The following is a 16,796-nucleotide window of genomic DNA, read 5'->3' as shown; positions in this document are numbered from 1 at the left end:
GAGAAACAAAATAATACACCGCCTCCTGGAAAACATCAGCAAAAACTAAAACGAATAAGGGTAAAACCCCCTGGTGCAAAAAAAAAAAAAAAAAAAAAAAAAAGACAACAACCAAAATACCAATGACACATGAAATATCCCTCTAAGAGACCATTTATCATAATGTCTAAGAGACATTGTCAATGTACCGCAAAAAGGGACCCCAGACCTGCTCAAAAATATCTTCTCTTCCCTTCATTCTATACATAACCCGTTCATATGATGCCATCCTAGACATTTGTTCGGTCCATTCCTTGAAAGAACAGGGGCTGGATGACTTCCAATGCCTAAGAATTACCCTGCAACCAGTTATGAAAGCCAGACGCATCCACAATCTCTGTTTTTTTGAGAGAATGTTATCGTCAGGTAGTAGGCCCAGGACGCATATAGCTGGAGATTTAGAAAGATTAAGTTTAAAAATATCATTCACCAAGTTGATGATCCCATCCCACAAATAATCATTTTTCCGACATGTATACAACATATGAACTAGAGTCCCGACTTCCTGCTGACATTTCCAACAAATATCCTTATCTGCGAGCTTCAACCTGACTAATTTACTGGGTGTCCAATAGTTTCTGTGAAGCAACTTGTACTGGATAAGTTGAGACTGTGTTTCAGGTGAGCAAACATACCATGATGAGATCAGCATCTTCCAACTGTCCTCTGAGATCTGGATACCCAGATCTTTCTCCCAACACCGCCTCAGTCCCCCCAAACTGGGAGCGTGTGCCTCTCTGAAGCTCCCATAAAATTTAGATGCCCTGATTCTGTTATTGTCAGGGGTTGCAAACATCTTCTGAACACTAGATGGAGGGTCTAGATTATTTTTCAAGATGGCTTTAATACAATGTCTTATTTGAAAAAACCTCCAAATTTCCCTTGGATCTAAATTGAATTCTCGTCTGATTTCTGCAAACGATTTCATGCCAGTCTGCCCAAATAGGTCCCCCATCTGATTAATACCTGTCCTAGCCCAGGCCTCCCACCAGACCGGTTTCTTACCTATTAATACTTTCTTATTATACCAAATAGAGGCTCTAGCGGTGAGATAAGGGCTGCTGTTGGTATATTGGTGAGCTCTAAGCCAGGTCTCTTGCATGAAAGACAGTACTGGATCTTTAAACGGTACTGGCCTTCCCTTCTGAGTAAGGAAGGCCTCTAAAGACGAAGGGGCCACAAGACTTTCCTCAATCCCAACCCATGATGGCTTATCAGTAGAGGAATTATGTATCTTAACTAACTGAGAGAGGGAGAAAGCATAATGATACCAGACCATCTTAGACAATGCCAACCCACCGCTCTCTTTAGCAGCATATAATTTAGACCGATTGAACAATGGCTTTTTACCTGCCCACACAAAACCCTCTACACATGTATTATAAAGCTTTAGCAAATTATGTGGGACTGCTATCGGTAACATGTGAAGAAAGTACTGAAGTTTAGGGGCAATAATCATCTTCACCAAATTAATTCTGCCCAAAAGGGACAGATTTATTTTAACCCAATTCTGCAACAGCGAACGGATGTTTTGAATCACTGGGGAAATATTTACTTTCATTATGTTGTCTAAACCAGGGGTCAATTTAATCCCCAAATAAGTCAGACCCTCGGGCATCCACTTGAAATGCCATGAACTCCTCATAACAGGCGGACACAATTTAGAAATAGGCATAGCTTCAGACTTAGACCAATTTATAGTGTATCCAGAGATTACAGAGAAAGAATCAATAATTGAGGAAATTGCAGGAACGGCCTGTTCTGGGTTAGTTGAAATCAGTAAAATATCATCTGCATACAAAAAAGTTTTATGTTCTTCTTGACCCAAATCCACCCCTCTAATTTTCTTACATTCACGTAAAGCTATGGCTAAAGGCTCCAAAAACAGAGCAAAAATGAGAGGTGATAAGGGTGAACCTTGTCTAGTACCCCGACTTAACGAAAATGAGGGTGACATTATCCCATTGGTAATAACTGTAGCCATTGGATCTGTGTATACCACCTGAATCCACTGCCTAAAAAAGGGACCGAAACCAAATCTCTTCAAGGTATGAAACAGAAAAGGATACTCAACTTTATCAAAAGCTTTCTCTGCGTCCAAAGAGAAGGCAACGACAGGGTCTAGCTTAGTCCTGCTCTTCCAGAGTATATGCAATAACCTACGTATATTATCCGCAGAGCTTCTATTTTTCACAAAACCGACCTGATCCCTATGCACCAAATACGGAAGAACTTTTTCAAGCCTAAAAGCTAATATCTTAGAAATAATTTTTTCATCCACATTAATTAATGAAATTGGGCGATAATTCCCACAATGCTGTGGGTCTTTCCCTTTTTTATGTAATAACGTGATCACTGCCGATCGCATACTAAACGGTAGTCTCCCTCTTTGAAACGCATCTTGATATACCGACAGTAGTCTTGGAGCTAGTTCGTCCACAAACACCTTATAAAAATCTGATGGAAATCCATCATTACCTGGAGATTTACCCACTCTAAGGCTGCCGATTGCCTGCTTAACTTCAATTAATGTAATCTTACCTTCTAATATACTTCTTTGATCTTCCGACAGGCTGGGAATTTTAATAGAAGAGAAGAAATCTGACAGCCTCTGTTCCTCCACCAGTCCATTAGAGGTGTACAGCTCCTGATAATATTTAGTAAAAATATCATTTATTTCTTTTTTACTAGTAGTCAACTTATTATTATTACTAGGATCAAAAATAGATGGTATAAGGTTACTAGATTTTATCTGCTTAACCCTGTGTGCCAACATTTTACCTGTTCTCTCCCCTTGTTCAAAGTACTTCTGATTTAGACAAAACATTGCATATTCCACTTTTTTCTCCAATATGCTATTCATCTCAAATTTAAATTTAATTAATTTGTTCCATAAGTCCCTCTCTGGGAGCAACATATGTTGTTTTTCAAGCTCCTTGATATCCTGTTCCAACTTCATCAGCTTATCCCTCTCAGCTTTTTTAATCAAGGAGCAATATTGAATAAGGCGCCCCCTCAAATAGGCCTTAAAAGCATCCCAGGTCATTCCAACGTCGTCAATAGAGCCCTCATTGTACAACCAAAACTCCTTTATCATTTCCCTTATACATTCGCAATGACCCTTATTCTTCAGTATTGAGTTATTCAAGCGCCACCTAGGTGACGGTTTAATATTATCAGTGTCAGTAAGAACAAGGTCAATGGGAGCATGATCCGATATAGCAATGTTACCAATAGAGGACCCAATAGTTTGACTTGCCAAAGAACGGGACACCAAAAAGTAATCTATCCTGGAGTAGGTTGAGTGAGGATGCGAAAAAAAGGTATAATCTCTTTCTTGAGGATGAAGAAGTCTCCATATATCTACTAGACTCAGTTCCTCTGACATCACGTCCACCGCAGCGTTTGTTGGGTCCTTGCTTAGTCCAGTACAAGAAGATTTATCCAATAAGACATCCCTGACCCGGTTAAAATCTCCCCCAATTACAATGTGTGTGTTACCTATAGTCCGCACCATGTTACAGACTTCATGAAAAAATTGTGGCTGAGGAGAATTAGGAGCATATATATTGACCAATGTCATTTTCCGCCCCTGTAAACATGCATCCAAAACCACCCATCTACCCTCCTGATCTGTATAATGCTTAAAGACCTGAAAATCCAAGTTTCTTCTAATCAATATGACCACCCCTCTTTTTCTAGCCGAAAATGCACTAAAATAAACTTGCGCCACCCAGTCTCTTTTAAGCTTTAATGATTCGGCCTCATCAAGATGGGTCTCCTGAATCAGGGCTATATCAGTCTTTTTCTGTTTCAGATATGTGAGGATTTTCTTCCTTTTAATAACATTATGACAACCCGCTATATTCCACGACACAATTTTACATAACTCCATAACACCATGTGAGCCGAATTATTATACAAATTTATCCAGAGGAATATCCCATTTACCCATATAACAACTCTTAGAGCCAGTAACATGAGACAACCCAATGATCCAAAAATTAGGTCTATACAGGACAGTTGGTACCATACCATCAAAACCAACAACAAAACCAAACACGAGAAAAAAAAAAAAAACAAACAAAAAAACAAAAAAACATGAAAACATAAAAAATCGCAGGTCCGTGGCACTCAAAAAAAAATTCCCAGATGGTGTCCCTCCTTACGTCTCCCCCCCCCCTCAGAAGTAAACCAACCCATAGCTTATCAAATCCTCTTAATCTACATCACCCGGAATGTTAACCAAATCCAGGCCGCTTAGAAATTGCTTAGCCTCAGCTGGGTTGGAAAACTGATGATACTGGTTATCCACTGAAAAAGTCATAACAGCCGGAAAACGAAGAGAATAGCCAATCTTGTACTGTTGCAACAAGCGGCGCACCTCATCAAACTTCCTGCGTTTTTCTTGTACCTCCTGAGCGTAATCCTGGAAAAAAAGAACTCTCATGCCTTTCCAAACGATCTGCCCCTTTTTCTGGCAGCCGCCAGCACGGACATCTTGGCTTTATCCCGTAGGAAGCGAACAATAATGTGTCTCGGTCTGGAGTCCGCAGTGGGCTTCGGAAAAGCTGGCCCCACTCGATGGATTCTATCTATTTCGTAGTAATCTCCCATCTCAATGTCCAGAGCCTCAGACAGCAGATTCTTCACGTAATCCTCAATATTACTGCCTTCGGATCCTTCTCTAATACCCGATATTCTAATATTCTGGCGCCGTGAGGAACCCTCAAGCGCCGTTACTTTTTCCTGCAGCCGCTGGTTCTGTATCTTCAAGATCTTACATATTGAGCTGGCTTTAGCCTCTTCGTCCTCCAATCGAGAAATTCTTGTCTCTGTTTCATCCACTCTCACACCCAAACTGTTCACAGCTTCCTTGAGAGACTCGATACCACCTTTCACCGCCGTCATGTCTTGTGCTACCTGCTCAAGCAGAGATCTTATAGAAGTCAGCTCGGCCGCCACACCATCTTGGGAAGGACACCTGGCATCGACTCCATCAGGTGTCTCCGCCATAGTAGTTAGTGAAGTACACATCACCTCTTTTTAGAAATTGGCCTAATGGATCATCTCCAGAATATGCTATGAAAAGTTTTGTGTTTCTTTAGCCGAAAATCCAAAATTGTTTAAAATTGTTTAACGTGTGATCTGTCGACTATCCAAAGTATGATGAGGTGAGGATTTCTCCGTCCCTCACTTAGTTATTCCTCACCTTTTGGATATAGTTTCCTGCAGCACCTTTGGCATCACTGCCTGTAAGTTTCTTCCCTCATGTGCAGGGTTTCATCTTCTCCCACTGTGCGAATGGTGTCCTTGAGTTTTGTGTTTTGTATGTGTGGCCTGTCTTCTTCCCAGGTCGTCATGGTGCAGAGGTGGCTGTGTAGCTTTCAAAATGTATCACTGCAGATCTTTTTACCACCACATTTTAACGAGTGTGTACAGGCTACATGTAAATGACACGGGCAGAGTACTCCATATCCCAAACCAGCATTTAAGATCGAAGGTACCTTTAAATGTAAAGATTGTGATTTTTGACCTTGATGATGAGGAAATACCTTTTTTTGAGACATAAGCTGATATAGAGCAGGCTGCAGATTTATTTTGGACTGGGACACTGTTGTGGTGCTACAGTTTGGCACAGCTGCTCTTGTAAAAAATTTTGATACCCCCAATAAGAGTTCCGTCTTTTACTGTGATTAAATCCCTCCGGCCTGTTTGCAGTAAAAAATCTCTCTCCTTCTCTTTCTCCAGGTCCCCTTCCTCCCACACCCTCATATTTGCCTCTGCCTCCCTCATCATTCTCATTCTCTCCCACTCCCTACCTCTGGTGACCTACACAGAGGGAGACACAGGTCACTGAATTCAAGGCTGTGTATTCACAACAACAGTCTGGTCAAAACTCTTGTAAACCGTCTTTAACTGCAGTCACACCAAGTAACTGTAAACAGGTTTGTTTTTTTTAATGTCAAATGGCAGGTTGGCACTATTGGATTTATTCACCACTTCTACCAAGGAGCATGGACTATTTATGGTTGCAACTGTCTGTGTCTGGTTTTTATCTTTGTGCTCCTAACAGGGGGGAAATCTAGTGGTTTTAGCCACCTCATGACCTTTCTATTAATACCACCATTAGACCATAGTTAGCTTACTTTGGCAATGCTTCAGTGACTGAAAACACAGGCTAACTGGGGAGATTGCCATTGGTGTAGATGTGCCCTCTGAGTGCTCTCATAAGTTTCTCTTTTAAACAACTTGAAAATGTTTTTTTTTTTTTATGTAGTGTAGGTGCTGTACAGACAGATGAACACATCGAAGCAAAAAACCTGCCGTCCAGCGTTACCTTGTTCATTTTTTTTGCAACTTGCTGGTGCAGCAGTGGTGGGCATATACTTCAAGATTTAGTCCTGACATTGCTTATATCCTGTTCAATCTCAGCCATTAAGTTTGATCTCTGCAGAAGCATCACTCAATTTGCCAGATTCTTTAAAAAAAAGAAAAAAAAATCCCCCACATCTGACCTCTTTTTTCCTACAGTCATACATCTATACCTGTTTCCTTTCACTCTCTGCACAGCCGTATGACTGACTCCATTTAGCCTACATTTGTCCTTTGACGATGACTGATTGTTAACCAAATGCCCTAATTGTTTAATTAGGCTGGGGCCAGAGAGCTGTGACAGCTGCAGTGTGATTCATGTATGCTGCATTTTCAGCAGCAGTAATGGCTAGATGGCAGGCAATGGAGGCGGTGGGGGTGCAAGGAATGATGCGGCCTTTGGCAGGAGAGCTGGCATCTGTCACCCATGTCAGCATAATGGGAGTGAAAAAGGCAGTCCGAAAATGCTGCCAGGTAACCCGTGGCCTCCATTTTTCACAGTGGCTGAGTTAAAACAGCTTAAAACTGTGGTCTTATGATTTTTAGCAAGTCAGACCATATTTGTGATGCTCCAAAGTCACAGTTCTACTAATAAGTCGCTGACAAGTAGACGTGAAACGACTGACATGGACGTGATCAACGTGAAGCTCCATCTTGTCCGTTTTTTAGAAATTATTTTGTGGCCTTGGTCTACTGCATAGGTGTCAAACTCTGGCCCGTGGGCCAAATTTGGCCCGCAGCCTAATTACATTTGGCCCGCAAAGCCATACCAAATTACTATCAGAGCTGGCCTACTGGTATTATACAGCTAATATATATATTGTTTAGTATTAAGCTTTGCTTGTTCCATATTCAGTTTTTCAGCAAAACGTGTTTGAGTCCATAAGAAAAGATTCATTCTTATATCTGGAGGAATAAATATATTTCAATAAATATTAACATTAGCCCGCAACTTTGTTCCAGTTTTGAATTTTGGCCCACTGTGTATTTGAGTTTGACACCCCTGGTCTACTGGCTGAAAAAAATGAAGCTGGCTCTTTGGGCTCCGGGTAATTGTGATTGATTGGCAATAATGTTAACATGCAGATTACAGTCAAAACTGTTCAAGGCTCGTCTCTATAAAAAACGAATTGCATTTAATGTGTATATTTATTCAATCATTTTTAATCGAGCCAGCAACAGTAAAAGTCGCATGCTTCCCCAAAGCCCCATGAGCAGAGTGCATGTAGTAGTTGTTGAAGTAAATATTAATAGACAGACAAGAGCGCCGGCTTGAATATTTCAAATCAGAGAGGCTGAATGGTGTGACTGAGTCCAAGCCTGTGTGCTGCGCTCCATTAGTGTTGTGTTCCCCACTACAACCGTCCCCCAGGGCTGCCGAACCAAGTGGAATACAGTACTGTGTTCGCAATCTGCGCCAGCAGTCTTTCCTCAGTGGCTGCTGACTGTCTATGGGCAAGTTTACTGTGGGAAGAGTTGAATCACATTTCTTTAAGCAGTCTTCAGGAATAGCTCTCAGGGCTTCTTAAAGATCCTTCAAAGCTCTTCTTCAGATATTTCTGCCTTTTCTTCTGTTCTCTGCCAAAATGATCCCGCACTGCTTCAACAATTTTGAGGTCCGGGCTCTGGGAAGACCAATCCATGACTGGTGATGTTCCACTGTGTGTGTTTGAGATCACCGAAATATGAAGCTCTTAGCAATTACACTCCCTCCAGATGGTATTTTTCACAGAATTTTGCAGATTTCCATAATTTAGTCTCCAACACCACTGGCTGAAATACAGCCCCAAACCATGACAGAGCCTCCACTGTGTTTTACAAACGTCTGACACTCACAGTTGTACCTCTCTACTGAGCGCATATAATGACCACAGTTTAACCAAATTTTCAAATCAGACCTGTTGCCAGTAATTTTCAGTCAAATTCTTGTGTACTTTGGCATAGCTCAGGGTTTTCCTCCTATTTCCCTTCCTTAGGAATGGCTTCTTGACACACATTCTTAAGTTAGGTGCCTTTTTTATATTTTATTCTGGTTAAATAATAACATAAGTGAAAGGCCATTCTTACCTCTAATGTTATTATTTGTTAAAATTACTTTAAATATACTATGGTAGTAGTATATATGTATTGCAGACCACTGTCTATTCCTTGGTGTCTTGAATTGGCCCTCATTATTTTTTTGCTCACTTATGGACAGAGCTTCACAAAAAGCTGAACACCGTACACACATGAAATCACTCAAGCTTCATATTCTGACCTTTACCGTACGTCAGCAAGAACCACTACAGTCAGAAACAGATTTTTCTATCTCTAGCTGCAATAATTGTATTTTGTGGAAAGCAAGCAGTAAGACCCAGGAGAGCAACAATCAATAACAACATATATGACAGTAATTCAATCAGACAGCATGAAAAATGAAGTGGTAGGGTGCAGGTGGGTTGCAAAGCATCCTGTAAATGCACAGCAGATGTGAGAAAGCTAAAAGATGAATAACTCACACACACCCTATATGAGACCTACCAGCTGGATGTGTAGGGGGAAATCAGCTGATGTGAAGATTACAGTTGTTTCAAGACTGTCTGGCTTGGTTGCTGTGCTCTCTGAGTTAGTGATATGAAAGGAAGGAAATGATTTCTCTTTTAGCTCATAAACACAATGTGGTGATGAGTAGAAGGACACTGAAAAGATGGCTGCTGGACAGACAGATCGTTGGCAGGTGCGATGTTATCGATGGTTACACCCTCGTGCAATAAAGAGGATGTATATCGTGTCACGAGACGGGTGATCAATTTGTTTCACTAGCTCATCTACATGAGGCACTTTGTAGAGGGTATGGCAAACATGGCAGTTTGCCTTGGAACAACAGCTGTTGTCGCCACATTTCAACCGTTTTTCTCAAAAATAGAATTTCGACTTTAATCTTGAAATTTCACCTTTATTTTCAAAATGATCAATAATATTTTTTTTTTCTTAAAGTGGTCCTAATGCTCATTTGAACTTCAGCAGGTTCTCTTGCCAAAACACGTTGAGTTTCTGCCATGTGCTTGGCTGATTACATAGTATAGACATTTCAATTTTAATGCACCACATAATAAAAAGTCTGCAAAGCCTTCTTATGAATATTCATCAGTCGTTCAGATCACATTGAATTCTAGCTTTCATGATTCTTACTGTAGACCTACCTTATTTGTCACTGCCAATGGCAAGATGCTCACGCTCATAATGTGTCATCTTGTGCATGTGTATATGTGAGAGAGAGACAGCCTGCATCTCATCATGAAGGCTTTAGGCTCGCTTCAGTGAGGTTAGAGTTGTAAAACCTTGTCTCAAAGATGCTCGCTGCATTTTAATCACATTCAGCAGTTTTTTAAAAGACCGATAAGCAGGTTTAGTTTGGTTAGCTAGTTTAACTTAAATCTGCCAATGATATCGTTAGAAAACTGTTACAGTCAAATAAAGTACTGAAGAATAATTTATTTTTACGTTATACAGCCTTCACCATCGCTGTAATGTTGGCTCTTCACTGAGCAATGATGAAAACCTGTAGAGTTTTATTACTAAACTCCATCATAAACACTAAAATACAAACTTAAAGAAATATTGTATTGATGAGTTTTAACTCTGTAGTCATATATGAATAGCTCTCAGTGGAGTAGAGTAAAAAACACTCGATCAGTATTTTAGAACTATTTGATAAAGTTTGGAGACTTGATCCTAATGGTTAAAACACACCCTGACTTATAGCCTGCAATACGAGTCGTGCTCCAGACAAGACTTCCCATAATAAAACATTATTTTATTAGACATAACTATTAAAATCTGGTGCTGTCGCTTGACACATTTTCTCACCCTATAAGCCTCTATCACAAAAGGTGTTATACGAGGATTCAGAGGTTGAGTTACCTGACGACGAGTTTTACAACTTTTTTTGCGTTTTTGTGCAAAGAAACGTTCCTAAAAAACTTAACAGTCAGTAGTGTACAGGGAAACACAACCTGCACTGATGGTGCAAGAATCAAACAAGGGAGAAGAAGAAGCAAAATAGTCAAAAATATAGCTGATGCTAACAAACCAAAAAACAAATTTAAACTCCAAACTATTAAAATGTGTATTTGCAATGCACAAGAAGGTGAAGAGTCGCCTAAAAACACTAAAAAGATTTAAATGAAGTACATGCATGATTTACAAGGTAATAAAGAAGAATTACTTAACGGTTACTTAATACAAATTATTTTATCAGAGATCTGAGAATCAGAATCAGAAATACTTTATCAATCCTTCACTTTTGTTTTTCTGTGAATATTTCACTACTCAGCAACACGCCCCCCCCCCCCCCCCCCCGGTTCTGACCTTCCTTCTTTCTGTTCTCCTCCGTCTGATCTCTCATTTGTCATATGCATGTGTGTGGGCGTGAGTATTAACTCATAGGTGTGGCTGCCCTAGTTCCCACCGGCACACCTGATCTTCATCTATCATCTCCAGCTGTATATAACCCCGGTTCTCCTCCTCCTGGTTCTCACATACCCCTCGTTAAATTATTCAGTGTGGCAGAGCACTTGAGTCTTCTGGGTTTGATACCTCGTTTGCTTGCTAACCTGTGAACTTGTGCTCTGTACTTTCCTGACCTGTTCTTCTTTGTCACATATTCAGTCCTGGTGTGCCTGTCTTCCCTGCTTCTGGCCAAACCTGCCTGACCCACTCTCACTCACAAACCAGAGCCTGTGGAGAAAAAGTGAATCATTCCCAGTATATACGTTTGTGGAAAACAGAGAAGTCTTACCTGCAAATTCCACTTGTAAAAAATAACCACAACAGACCTGTGCCTGCGACCAGTGGGAACAGTGAACACTTACCAGCCTGTGGTAACTAAACTTGAGCCTACAAGACCACTGTTTGAATATCAACATCAGTAACATCCTGAAAAGTTAAATTGCTAAAGGTCATGAATTAAAAAGTGTAAATTAAAGTCTTTGAAAGTTTTCCAGCATCCAGCTGGTGTGAGTATTTCTAAAACTGCTGCCCTATTGGGATTTTCCCACACCAACATCTCTAGGGTTCACAGAAGATGGTCTGAAAAAGAAAATATCCAGTGGGCAGCAGTTCTTGAGCCCGGATAACGTCTCACTACAGCCAGAGTAGGCAGAGTATCATGTGCATCCTTTAAGACCGCACAAAGTGCCACTCCTGTCAGCTACGTACAGGAAACAGAGGCTACAATTCACACAGGCTCACCAAAAAATTAGAAAATAGAATAAAAGTGCTTCCTGTGATGAATCTCAGCTTTACTGCTGCAACAACTGGTTGGGCCAGAATTTGGTGTTAACAAAATAAAAGCATGAATCTTGTTATGTATCAACCATTCAGGCTGCTGCTGGTTTAATGGTGTGGGGGATTTTTTTTTTTTTGGCACACTTTGGGTTTCTTAGTATCTAAGGAGATTTGTTTTGTAATTTTGGTTCTGGCTTATGTAATATTCTAGGTTTGGTACGTTTAATTATTTTGTGTATTTTCTGGTCTTATGTTACCTACTCTTTAGGTTTCTGTTAAAATGCCTCCCTGTGATCCTCGTCCCATGCTTTTTTACTCTTCTCCCCATGTTTGTCTCTGGTCTCTGTTTAATGTTCCCTTTCCCTCTCCTCTCCCTGTCCTAGTGTCAAGTCCACGTGTGTTATTCTGCGCCTCGGTTGTTTTATTTTGGCAGTCTCTTGTCCTGTGTGCATTGTGTTCAGTTTTGCTTCCTGTCTCTTTAGGCTGTGTTACCTCCAGCTGTGTTCCCACCTGTTGCCCATCCTCTCATCATCCTGTGTGTGTATTAAGTCCCTGTGTTCCTTGTCGCGGTTTCCCGTTTGCTGTGCGTTTCCCTGAGCTCCTTGTTTCCCTCGCTACTCCTAATTATCACCTTTTCCCTCAATTCTAGTTCCTAGTTCCCAGTTTCTGTATTCTTGTATGTTTATGTTTAAGCGTGTTACAGCTAATAGAGCTGCTTCTTTTGTTTATCCCTTTTGTTTCCAAGTCCTGCGTTTGGGTCCTACTGGTTTCTTGAACTCTGGTTCTGTGCTGCTATCATGTCAACGTGAACCAAAATCTCTGAGCAATGTTTCCGGCACCTTGTTTGAATCTATGCCTCAAAGAATTAAGGCAGCTCTGAAAGTGAAAAGGAGTCCAATCTGGCATTACTAATGAAGTGCCCAGTGAGTGCATATACACACAGTCATTGGGTATCTAGAACTAGAATTTTTTCTATAATCTGTTTTTTGCTAAAAGTTTTGTAGCACGACTCATTTTGCTCGTCAGGCAACGCCAAGAATAAATGGCAAAAATAATGATTTAGGTCCAGGTAAGCATTTTTCTTTCTCAAAAATCATACAGATCATTATCTATTATGCGGTTTCTATATCAGAGCAGGCAGATTGAGACAGAGGCATGATCAAAAACTGCACAGACTAATGGTAAAAGCATTGTTAGCAGGAAATTTACTGCACAGTGTGGCTAACTGTATTTTTTACTTAATTCAACAGGAATATGCATACTGAATTATTAGGATGTGGTGGATCATATATTCTTCCTGCTTTTTAAAATTGTTCTATTTTGGTATTGCATTCAGTAGGCTTACATGAATATGCAGCAGAAGAAAGCGCACAGTGTAATGCATGCTGAATGCAAAGTGACATGGACATAGAAATGGATGACTGATTACATCTGCTTAAATGGTGCTGTGCTTATAATAGACCATCTATTCCCCTCTGAGCTGACGCTACCAAACACAGGAGATGAGGCAGTAGTCGACTATGACCACGTTGCTCCAGAAATGAAAAGTTGTAAAGGCTCCTTTGGTATCCAAAGTATGACTTGGGTTCACGGGAAGCTCATTAACACAGCAAATCCCCTTGATCTTTTCCAATTAACTGTCCTGGCCAGGATGATGTGAGACATGCAATTAACAAAGGCCAGTGGCTGACTCACCCCTCATCCCCCTATTTCATTACTGGCAAGCCTTGGATCTGAGTCAGATTCAACAGCTGACATATGTGCTTTAACAATCTAAGTGCTGTGAGTTTGATGCGTAGCAGGTCCTCTGTGCTGTAATTATGGAGATGGCCTCCTGTCATTGGGAGAGTTGGTTCAAGGTCTCGCTCAGATGGCGAGGGGTAACACATAAGAGTTGATCATCAAATGAGGGAGACGATCAGAGAGGTGTCTGACACCACACAGATTTTACATCTACACGCTGCTGTGTTTGAGCTATTTGTGTAATGGCATTACTCAGCTAGATTCACCATTGTTTCCTGTTTTGTTTTTTCATTCCTGTAGTGAAAATGTGCTAAAAGAGGCAAATGTTAATGTTACAGACACAAACTAGGGCATTATAAATCCACATGTGATGTGAAAAACAGAACCTTATCTTTGTGCTGTAGTGCAAAATTAGTAGGTTAAGAAAATGTAATAATTAGTTTTGACTACAGCCTCATGCAGATTTTTTTCCCTCATATTGCATGACAAGTACCGATTAGACAAGTGATATAGCCCCAAGGGAGGCAACCCGATATGAGACAAAAGCGTCAAGTCATTGCATTCACTTCCATCTTCACTCTGACACTTGATCCACTCCAACACAGATTTCCAGCAGAGAGCAGTTTCAGTAGTCCCCATCTAACTAGATCTATATGCCCACATGCGCCTGAATCAGTTTAATTCAACACCGATGAGTAGCCATGCCAACGTAGTGGTTTTATCTGGGTTTTAATAGTGGAACAACAAAAACAGTTCAGCATGTTCCTCTGTTTGTCATTCAGCAGCTATGCTTTGAGGGTGCTTGGGAACAGGAGGAGACTGTCTGTTTCAAACACCCCACTTGCAGAACGCACCTTGACCATGGCATTAATCCCACCTGCAGCTACGATTGGCTAATTGTTAGTCCTCCCGTGGTGCTCATTAAACGCATTGTTGTTGTTTTTTAATTGAGAAAGTTTCACATCACGATGCCAAACGAATGAGTCAGCTCACTGGTGTGGACAGACACAAAGGTCCTCACCCAGGCAAGAGGGGAGGGATTTCAAGGAGAAGGTGAAGGAAGAGTCAATTTGCAGAGCTGTTCCCTTTAGTATCAAGCAAAGCCAAGCTGAACTCACTGCCTAAATTAAAACACAGGAGAAAAAAAAACATATTTTCCCCTCCCCCAAGTGAAGCTGTAGGAGCACAGAGAGCATGGAGGAAGAAAGAAGGAATAATTTCCATTAGGAAAAGGAAACTTTACCAAACACAACGGCAGATCGTAGGTGTACTCAAGAAAGCTTCACTGCCTTCCTCTATTTGTACAAACCTATTTTTAATTGTCCAACATATCCAAAGAGGGAAAAAAAAACACATAAAATAAAATGGAGCTGAAGAAATTACCATGCTTCAAATACTGAACAGCTGCCAGTGTGCAAAAAGCTTTGAGTTATTGAAAATGTAGTTGGACTGAAAATGTGACCTTAGCATTTTGACGAAAATGACACAATTAGTGGAGGGAAGGGGAGAAAAAAACAAAAACGACAAAATGGAGATTCAGAAGCCTCTTTGGAGGTATGATTTGCATGTCCTGTGAAGCGATCATGTTAGTGGGCACACAGACTTCCTGGCTTTAAATGAAGAATTTGCCGCCCACCAGCACAGACGCATGCAGTTCCCACAAACCAACACATGAAGCCCAGTATGTATATGCACACATGAAACATGGACATGACATTGCATTGACTCAAACACTTTCCCTTAAAGCATGCATGATTATGATCATTGTTTTTGCCTTAGTTCACCTTAAAAAAAACAAACCTTTGAGGATTATATTACTGTCTTTTTCTTTGGAAAAGAAAAGTGCAAATAAGAAAAAGGAAATACTAAAACCTCCTCTGAATCCAATCTTTATTTTGAATTTGGTTTCAAAAATGAAAAATGCACCAGGTTTTTCTGTCTATTCCTCCGTCTAAGGTAGCTTCTTGTTCCCAATACCCGCGTGGATGTGTGCGTTGTGTGTGTGTGTGGTTGTGTGTATTACTGCTACTGTATTTCTCTGCATGTGTGGGCAGCTGGTAATCAGTTTTAGTGAGAGTGAAATTCAAACTCCTTGGTACTATCTGGGTAGCTGCATGGATTCAGATTTCTGGCACTGTAATGTCTCCGCATTTTCATTTTGTTTGCTATAATATTCAGCGCCACATTACATTTAATGTTAATTAAATGTAAAAAAAAAAAATCTAACCAACACATTTTGAAAAAAAGTTGATCATCGAATGTGAAGCAATAAAGCTGCCAGGGTCATGGTAAACAGGAGAGATCACGCTGTGCTAGAAGCAGGGTTATCACAATACAAGCTTGATACCAGAAATCAGGAAAATGCAAAATACTTTTTTATACTGTGGGGCAAAAAATATAGGGGTGGGTTACACATTTGCCTAATAAGTAAATGATCCTTCATCCAATCTTGCGAGGAGATACAAATCCCTTCGGCTTTGCATCTGCTGTAAAACTCTGCCCATATATACATAAATATGTGGAGTTATGGTGATCCCTTGTGAATACAAACAATAGTGTCAGTAAAAAGTAAACAAATAAAGAGTTTTTATAGATAGATAGATAGCGATAACTGTAAGGCATATATATATATGCCAAAATGTTAAGACTGTAGTGTCAAAAAAACAAAAAAAGTCAACAATATTCTCAGGTTAACTGAGGTAGTGGTGTGCATCTGGTGACCTGGCATCATATTTTCTTTGCTAATCAACCAGAGTTGGTAAAGTAGGCTGCCACTGTTTTTGTCTAGTTGCTGGTATGCTTTTCTCAGCTTCAATCTGAGACTCTAAGAGACACACAAACATTTTTTAAACACAAATAATTGTGTAATCTTGTTAAATTAATGAAACGTTTTAGACAATTACAGATGCAGGGCTGATAACGTTTGCTGCCTAGCCCAAATATTAATGTTATACTTTTATTATTATAGCCACTAGCCACTGTTTTAATGATAACTTAATAGACAGAAAATGTGACTACTGGATAAAGATGCTTTCCACTGTTCCCTTATTTCCATAGGAGGTGCCACAGCAGATGAATCTGAGAGTTTGATTTGCCTTTGCAATTATCTAAGCTTGTGATTGACACTAGCAGTATACTTGCTTATTTCTGTGCTGAATCTTTGTAGAGCCTATAATGTCACCTATGTAAGTGGCCCAGATTGTTGCCAGCACTTATGGTTGTGAGTGGTAATTACATGTTAATTACCTTGTGGTGTATCCAGGTGGGAAAAAATATACCAGGACTTTATTCCCTCAACTTTTTCCACTTCTTTGACCTCTCAAAATGAAAAGTGTCGATTCGAGCTGTGAACTTCTAGTAGTTCAGCCGCT

General features: G+C 40.4%; 1 protein-coding gene across 1 annotated transcript in view; it reads right to left on the bottom strand.

The window, feature by feature from the left end:
* Positions 1 to 10,839, bottom strand: part of dclk2a (doublecortin-like kinase 2a) — a 69,946-nt gene extending 59,107 nt beyond the window's left edge. Inside the window, exon 1 of the mRNA XM_080302490.1 lies at positions 10,765 to 10,839. Coding sequence (XP_080158616.1) covers positions 10,765 to 10,801 — 37 coding nt within the window. The 5' untranslated portion in view covers positions 10,802 to 10,839. The remainder of the gene's footprint in view (positions 1 to 10,764) is intronic.
* Positions 10,840 to 16,796: the final 5,957 nt, after the last annotated feature.

This window comes from Astatotilapia calliptera, chromosome 6, assembly GCF_964374335.1.
Source record: "Astatotilapia calliptera chromosome 6, fAstCal68.1, whole genome shotgun sequence".
In the NCBI taxonomy this organism is placed as follows: domain Eukaryota; kingdom Metazoa; phylum Chordata; class Actinopteri; order Cichliformes; family Cichlidae; genus Astatotilapia; species Astatotilapia calliptera.
Note: the sequence above shows the minus strand (reverse complement) of the source record. Positions and strands in the feature narration are given on the sequence as shown.